Source organism: Schistocerca cancellata, chromosome 2, assembly GCF_023864275.1.
Source record: "Schistocerca cancellata isolate TAMUIC-IGC-003103 chromosome 2, iqSchCanc2.1, whole genome shotgun sequence".
NCBI lineage: Eukaryota > Metazoa > Arthropoda > Insecta > Orthoptera > Acrididae > Schistocerca > Schistocerca cancellata.
The window spans coordinates 694,735,557-694,744,203 of record NC_064627.1 but is presented as its reverse complement, the minus strand read 5'-3'; the positions used below and the strand labels follow the sequence as shown (position 1 = coordinate 694,744,203).

Here is an 8,647-nt window from a genome sequence, read left to right as displayed (position 1 = left end):
TTTTGTGCATGATAATTCATGGTGTATGTGTTTTTGGATGTGCACCAGATTACTGAGAGGCTGGACTACTGACGGCCAGATTAGCGAGAGTTTAGTGTAAAGAGTATTTGGTTTTTCAGTTTTGCCTTCAGAAATTAAGCTGTTATGTTTTCTTAGTTTAAGCAACCTTTATTAACAGTCCTTCATAAAATACCGATTTATTAACAGTCCTTCATAAAATACCGATAATTAAGAATTTATATTTGAAATCCAAACAGGAATTTTGTGTGCAGTATGTAATTAGAAAGAAGAAGACATTCATTATTGATAAAAAATGATGATGAATTTTACAATTATGAGGAGTAGAGATTTCAAATTGAATGAGATTTGAACCACCGAATCATAAACTGCAGTATATTATCAAGCTTTCATGCTACCAATACTGCTACACATTACCAGCTTTCATTAACACCATTTCATTTACATAACTTGCTGATAACTGACAATCTAGATTGAGAGGTGTAACTCAGATTTGTTGCATTTCCTCCAACTGAAATAGCATCTGGGTCCAATTTCCATATATCAGACGGGTTTTGTTGACTTAACCAAATGAATAATGTAGCTGAAACAGCCAAAATACCTTTAAAACATTTTTATTGTGCCACAACACACATAAAACTGACACAGAGTGTATGTCTAAAACATGATGTCTGACTGATGCTGAAACTGTGGCATGACTGATTTGATACTAACTCTATTTGACTACTGCTATTGCATGTGATGAATCAGTGCAAAAATGATGTATCCTTATGTCCCTTTGCTATCATTGACACAAGCATAATCTCTGGTCATAAACTTGAAAACTAACAAACATATAATCAAAATACTGCTACTGATTTAAAGATTCATCTTTATAAGATCTCCCACTGATAGTACATCTTCCACGCAAATAATCAACACAGTGCAATTAAACATTTCCTAACAAAAATATTGGTTTAATTGGCTTTGAAAATGGTTTCCTATGTCTCACCTCACCAGATGGTAGCAGGCAAAGATTAATGGCTTGTGGGCAAAGTTTAGCCACAACAAGCAGTCAAGTAAACCAAAAACTATGATGTTGTCAGTCGTCATATATATATAAAGAGATACTATGCCATTTTGTCCTTCTGTATCACTTTGGGCCACAATTTAATGAAATCTACAATTATGATTTTTCCCTGTTTCTGAAACATGTAGCATTATAATTCTAATTTCAAAATTATGTGACGTATTCATTCATAATAATGTCTTATTTTTTTGTTAACTGCTTTAAAAATGCAGTATAAGTTTAGTTCCTAACATAAATTCTGTCTTTATAGTTGGCTGCATGATAATTACTAGCACTTTCCTGCATATCAATTCCACAAATTATTCACTGGGATTTAGTTTACATTATTTATGACCTATTTCTAGTTTGTAGTGCAGTATCTTTACAAATTAATTACTATTTATTTTAATTGGCTACAGTTCATCTTTAGTTGACTTATTCTCATTGATACAGCAATCTGACAATGGTACCATTTGAGTTCTTCCATGTAAGTAATTTCATGTAAACTTTGCTTGGTAGTATCACATTCGTCAATATATTTGGAATTTTAGTGTTTGTTAATTGTTTCCCATTCTTTTACTTAACATCTAGGTGTGAGAAGAACAGTAAATTAGTGGTTTCAGTCTTACCTCGAAAACAGGGTAAAAAAATACAGTTCACACATCTGCTGATGATAAATTTCTACTAAATAATTTGTCAGACAAGGACCATGTAAAAACAGACATGCCTCATAATAATTGTATTGAATCCAATTCTACTCTTAATACATATCAATGACTTTCTAGACATTAACAATATTATGAAAAGGGAAGATTGCTACTCCCCATATAGTGGAGATGTTGAATCACAGACAAGCACAACGAAAAGACTGCTAAACAAGTAAGGTTTTAGCCCTAAGGCTCTTCTGAATTAGACAACATACACACACATTCACACAAACACAGCTCACACACAGTTGACCATTGTCTCTGGCTGCTGAAGCCATATGTAAGAGACTCCAGAAGAGGCATATTGCTGCACAGAAGGAGTGAGCTATGAACAGGCCAGGGCACCAATAAGATTGCAATACATGAAAAGGTTAATAATTTGAGAACAGCAGAGGTAGAGCATAAGGAAGAATCTTTGGCATTTCAAGATTTGTTTTTCCACAGACTGTTGCCTACAACACCCATGATGCAATACAGGATTCCTGTGAGGAATGGTGTACCAGAACCGATACAGAATACCATGATGCAGCTGATTGTAGAAGAATTTTACATCAGCAAAAAATCTACAGATGGCTCAAAGAAGTGCCAATTTTGCTGCAACTATTGGCTCTTTAACAGTAAGATGATGCTTACCCCATTCTGAACATAATGGAAATAATTGATAATCTTGGGTAGCACTGTTATGTCTTGATGATGGATTTGAGAAGTGGGTACCATCAGTTGGAGGTGACTGTGGAAGACAGACCAACGATTGCATTTTCATTACCTTGGGTGCATTATCAGTATAGAAGAATGAATTTTAATTTGAAGAATGCATGAACAACATTTCAGCGTTTGTTAGTTCGAGAGTTGAAGGGATTAAAACCTCATCACTATTCACTGTATTTAGACAACATAGTTGTTTATTCAAGAGATGTACAAATACATCAGCAGTGACTAAAAGTCATAATCAAGAGGTTACAGGCTGCACATTTAACACTGAGTACCAAGAACTGTGATTTTGCATTGGAAGAAGTGAATTACTTGGGGCATGTTATTAGTAAGGTTGGCGTGAGGACCAATCCGAGACTGATACAGGCTGTGTGATATTTTCCAGCACCAGGGATGAACAAAGAATTACAGTCTTTCCTGGGGCTCATGAATTATTATAGGAAATTGAACTGTAAATGATCACCATAAAACTTTGGACAAAAGCTAACTAGACCACCCAGTTGAAGAATATCCTTGGCAACCCAGGTTTCTCAGCTTCTACAGACACATCACACACTCTCATCATTCGGGTTATGCTTTACTATACCATGTCTTTCAGATGTTAGCCATTTATTTATGTCACTATACAGGGTGACTTTTTACACCATGTACAAACTCTAGGGATTGACCGATGAGAGGATGTGGAACAATAAACGTTTAATGACCTTATGTCCGGAAATGCATGGTTTTCAAGCTAGAGACCATTTATTCACTCATGCATTGTTACAGAGACTCAAGGGTAATACACACTGTACCATGCAGCCACAGTTACAATATGTGTTGACAATGGTTTCCATGTGCCTCAACACATGCATGTACACTCCGTAACATGTTCAGTCTCACAAGTTCACATTGGCCAGGCTGCATCCAAACAATGCCAAAGCAAGTGTGAATTCACTGCTCCAGTGTCTCCACATCTGGAATGGGCTCTGCATACATGATACTCTTGAGACAGCCCCATAACCACAAATTGCACAGGTTGAGATCTGATGAACTGGAAAGCCACGCAACTGGACCCCCTTGTTAAGTTCATCGAACAGGGAAGACATGATTGAGAAGCGTCTGGCTATTAACAGCAAAGTGGACTGGTGCACCAACATGTAGCAGTCACAAAACCCTTTGAATCATTAAAGGCACTTCTTTCAGTAGGGGAGGCAAAGTCACCTGCAGAAAACACTGAGGGTTCCAGCCTTTAGGTGATGTGGAAGGAAGACTGGTCCCAAAATACAGTCGCCAATTATCCTGGCCACACATTCCAGCTGCACCAATGCTGATGATTCACTGTCATCATACTGTGGGGGTTCCGCATACTATCCCACAGATTTCTATTATGAACATTGAAGATACCACTCTGCATAAAGTTGGCTTCATCTATGAATAGGATGGATGACACAAATCGTGGAATCATGGGTGCCTGGTGAAGAAACCAGTGACAAAACTGCTCCTGATGTGGAAAGTCTGTCACTATTAGGCCCTGAACATGCTGTAAGCAATACACATAGTAACAATTGTCATGGAGAATGTTCCACAGTCATCTGGCTTACCTTGTACTGGCTGGCCAACTGCCTGGTACTGATACGATGGTCACCTTCCACAATCTTAATTACATTTTCCTCCAAATACAGTGTATGAACATTTTGGGTATGTCCTTCATGATTTCCTTCTTCCTGAAATGGGCCTGTCTTAGACAAATGGTGAAATGCTGTTGCAAGCATTGAATGCTTGTCAGCAGTAATAGCTCTCCTGATACAACCTTGCTGCCCACCAGCCACTACCATTTGCCTTTCCATAAGTAAACACCATGTCAGCAAGCTCTTGATTCTAATATGGAACCACTGTGTACAAAATATCCACTACAAGGTGAGTCAGCAAGAGAAGTGAACAGGACACAACATTACCAATTACTGTGGGAGGAGACTGTCCTAGGACATGACATATGAGGAAGAGTATCACCGTCTAGGAGGAAACCATGCATCTGTAACTGTGGCTGCATGGTACAGCCATATTAAACTGCTGTCCCTGTATCAAAGTATTACTGAATAAATGGTCTCTAGCATGGAAACCATGCATTTCCAGACATAAGTTCATTAGACCATTTTTGTTCCATATCCTCTTATTGATCAATCTCTAGGGTTTGTACATGGTGGAAAAAATTATACTCTATAATTGCAGGAATATGAAGGACAAAGATCATCAGCTTAACTATTGCAACAAAAATCTTTAATTTTTCCTTTACCACTAAATGAGAAAAAGAAATGAATGTACTTGTCAGTGGAATATTTCAATATCTCATTAATTTCTTAACCATTGTAACAATACAAGTAAACTTTATGATGTTAATCTAATTGACAGTAGTTAGCTTTCCACTTGAAATATCTTCCAATATTCTGAACAACTGTTCTTTATTGAAAGATGAGGAGTTAAAAATGTTACACCATCCCTAGAGATATTAATTTTGGATGTCAAAAATTGTAAAATGTTGACTGTTTACTAACAATGATAGAAATGCCCTTATATGTGATAGCACTACATTCTACAAGTATGTACCAAGCACACATCCAAGGACTTCTACTTCATAAATCATGAAAATTGTATTTCAGAAAAATAAAAATTTGAGAGAATAGCAATAAGGAAAAAGAAAGATCTTAAAAAATTGGCATTAATGCAATGTACACAGTTCCACATATGTTAATACATACCTTTTGTTTATTAGAGGTCTTCTTAATGCCACGTGCAGAGGGCCGAGAGAGTTGAGAAGATGGTCCACGAGGTAGCAAAGAAGATTGCTTTATGAGTACTTGTGGTGGTAAAAATTCTGGCACAGGAGTAGTTGGTTGAGAAGGTTGTACAGTTAATGCAGATAAAGGGCCTGATTGTGCAGGTGATACAGGGAGGTACAGTGGTGGGGTAGGAGGAGGTGGTCTGCCAGATGGCAAAGGAGTTTGCTGAGCAACTATCTGTGATGGCAGTTCTCGTACAGCAGTAACTGGTTGAGAAGGTTGTACAGTTGATGGAGATAAAGGTCCGGACTGTGCATGTGATACAGAGGGGACCTGTGGTGGGGGTGGTGGAGATTGTTTACCAGATGACACAGGAATTTGCTGCAGGAGTTTTTGTAATAGCAAATGTGGCACAAGACTAGCTGGATGAGAAGGTCGTACAGTTGACAGAGATGAAGGGCCTGGTTGTGTAGGTGATTCAGGGGGGGACTGTGGTGGGGGTGGAGGAGGTCGTCTACCAGATAGCAAAGGAGTTTGGTGTGGGAGTATTTGTGATGGCAATTCTGGCACAGGACTAACTGGATGAGAAGGTTGTACAGTTGATGGAGATAAAGGGCCTGGTTGTGCAGGTGATACAGGGAGCGGTTGTGGTGAGGTTGGAGGTGGTGGTCTACCAGATGGCAAAGGAGTGTGCTGTGGAACTATTTGTGATGGTAGTTCCGATAGATCAGTAGCTGGTTGAGAAGGTTGTACAGTTGATGGAGATAAAGGTCCTGGCTGTGCATGTGATACAGAGGGGACCTGTGGTGGGGTTGGTGGAGATTGTTTACCAGATGACACAGGAATTTGCTGCAGGAGGTTTTGTAATAGCAAATGTGGCACAAGACTAGCTGGATGAGAAGGTCGTACAGTTGACAGAGATGAAGGGCCTGATTGTGCACGTGGTACGGCAGGAGACGATATTGGGGTTGGTGAATGAGGTGGCTGTTCCTTATCTTCTTTCTGTTCTATCCTCTCTGTTTTATGCATACTGACCTCTGGAAAAAATTAATATAAACTCAAATAAGCTTTATGGTAGTCCAAGGTGAAACATGTAATGTTATAATAAGAATGTACATGTAATTATAGCTATACTTCAGCAATAACTGTATACAAATCTACCAATATAATTTAAAATGAATTTTTCCTTACTGTCTCTCAATATGTGGCACATCTTATTTCAGCAAACTTTTCCTTCTTAGACAAGTGTATGAGTAAAAAAGGAGCATACAACATAGGAAAGAAAAATTAGATCAAGAAAGTTATTCTCATATAACAGGAGAAATTATCAGTATGGGAAATTTTGAGGACAGTTATTCATTATTCTTACAGCTTCCACTCATGTATTAATTATGCATGTTAAACTAAGGTATTATTCAATGATTCCTCCGTTGGGTGTTACAAATATATATATAATAACTAATGAACAATTGTGAGCACACATACATTTATTTTTTATGATTACAGGCTCTTTGTTATTACTATGCTGAGACAAATGTTTATAATCAATGAGAACATGTAACAGCTTCAAAAATTGTTAAAAACAATACATAATCAAACACTGGAAAATCCAGGATGGAATGTAATAATATTATAGTATGAAAAGGAAATATGCTACTCATTATACAGCGGAAATGCTGAGTCGCAGGTATTCACAACAAAAAGACTGTCACAAATAAGCTTCTGGCTAATTCAAAAATAGACGACACACACACACACACACACACACACACACACACACACACACACACACACACACATATATGCACACAATGCAACTCACACACATGACTGCAGTCTCTGGCAACTGAAGTCACACTGATTGGGGTTCAGTTGCCAGAGACTGCAGTCATGTGTGTGTGAGTTGCATTTGCATGAGTGTGTGTATGTGTGTATCTGCCATCTATTTCTGATGAAGTCCTTACTGGCCGAAAGATTATTTGTGACAGTCTTTTCTTGTGCCTATCTGGGACTCAGAATCTCTGCTGCATGGTGAATAGCAACTTTCCTTTTCATAATATAAAAACAATACCTATTAAACAAATAGAGAGAGTAGGTCAATGGAAGCAATAGAAAAGGTAAATAAGTAAATATTAGTGTTCAGTTTTATAAAAGTAAAGGGCACTAAAGAGTTAATACTGTGACATTTTAGAATGTGTGCTTTTCTGAACGATGAATATAATAATAGTCATCAGTCACAGTATCTCAAAGAATCACTTCTCAATTGTGGGCACTCATAACCAATGAGAAGTATTTTAACACAACCAGGGCAAGGTCTGGAATACGCTTACATGCTGTAGCATCTACTATCTATCAAAAGAAAAATTCACTAGAGAAAATATTTTGACCGGTACTGACAGCAATTACTATATGATCAAAAAAATATTATGAATATATAAAGATAAGTAAATGTTACTAAATGCCTTCTCTGAAAAGAACCTATAACACATAGTTCAGAACTTCACTCTAGATGGAAATATATTGTATCTAATGGCAACAAACAGACTTGATGATACTAAGGAAGTTCTCACCAAAACTGGTTTCAGTGACTATGAGGCAGTAATAACAACAGTGAACACCAAAATACAAAGGCCAACTAAAGCAAGCAGAAAGATTTACAGGTTCAGCAAATTGGACAGAGCAGCAGTAGTGTCATATCTCAATGAGGAACTTGAAACTTCTAGCTTATGACAGGAAAAATGTAGAGGAACTATGGCTCAAGTTTGCACTGGACAGACATATGGGAAACGGGAATATGGATAACTGTATACGCAACAAACTGTGCCCATAAATGTCTTTTCAGCACAAAGAAATATACATGTGTACACTGTACAAGGTACAAAGGCTGACTGTTACATTAACATGGCGGCTTGTCAGAGCAGTTGGAGTTCAAAGATCATGCTTTACGTGGTCGATGTGACCTATTGATGCCAAATAGCCCCCCTCCCCCCCCCCCCCCTTGCAGTATGGAGTACGGCCTTTGAGGACTGAGGGGAGGTCGTATGGGCGTCGGTGTTGGAGGGAGTAGTGCGAGGCAGCAGGCACACGACTGGAAGCTCCATCTCAGTCAGGGCAGTGTGCAAGGGTGTGGTGATGGGCTGCAGGTCCACATCATAATCAGACAGCCAGCGGGGCCGGACGATGCGTCGGCTGGCCTGGGAATAGAGGTGTGGGGAGGGGTGCGTCATGTGAGCGTGCCTGCCCCTAATGCAGATCGAGCCATCCGAGAAGATGAACACGCAAACTACTGACGGATCGCACACTTGGGGGATATACAGGATATGCACTGTCTTGACATCTAAGTTCCTCGTTGAGTGTCGAGTCTGCAGTGTCTGTAAGGAGCATGAGCACATGGTCGTCGAAAG

The 8,647-nt window shown here is 38.7% G+C and overlaps 1 protein-coding gene across 1 annotated transcript; it reads right to left on the bottom strand.

The window, feature by feature from the left end:
* Positions 1-4,864: 4,864 nt before the first annotated feature.
* On the bottom strand, positions 4,865-6,456 carry LOC126157688 (uncharacterized). The gene is made up of 3 exons (XM_049916392.1): positions 6,405-6,456; positions 5,223-6,280; positions 4,865-4,963 (listed from the first exon to the last, which is right to left on the bottom strand). Exons 1-3 carry the CDS (start codon positions 6,454-6,456, stop codon positions 4,865-4,867), a joined length of 1,209 nt encoding a protein of 402 aa, XP_049772349.1.
* Positions 6,457-8,647: the final 2,191 nt, after the last annotated feature.

Coding starts and splice junctions, on each gene's coding strand:
- LOC126157688 (XM_049916392.1), bottom strand. CDS start 6,456: ATGTGCCACATATTGAGAGACAGTAAGGAAAAATTCATTTTAAATTAT. Junction 6,281..6,404: donor ATTCATTTTAAATTATATTG/GTAGATTTGTAT, acceptor AATTTTTTCCAG/AGGTCAGTATGCATAAAACA. Junction 4,964..5,222: donor AGACCTCTAATAAACAAAAG/GTATGTATTAAC, acceptor TAATATCTCTAG/GGATGGTGTAACATTTTTAA.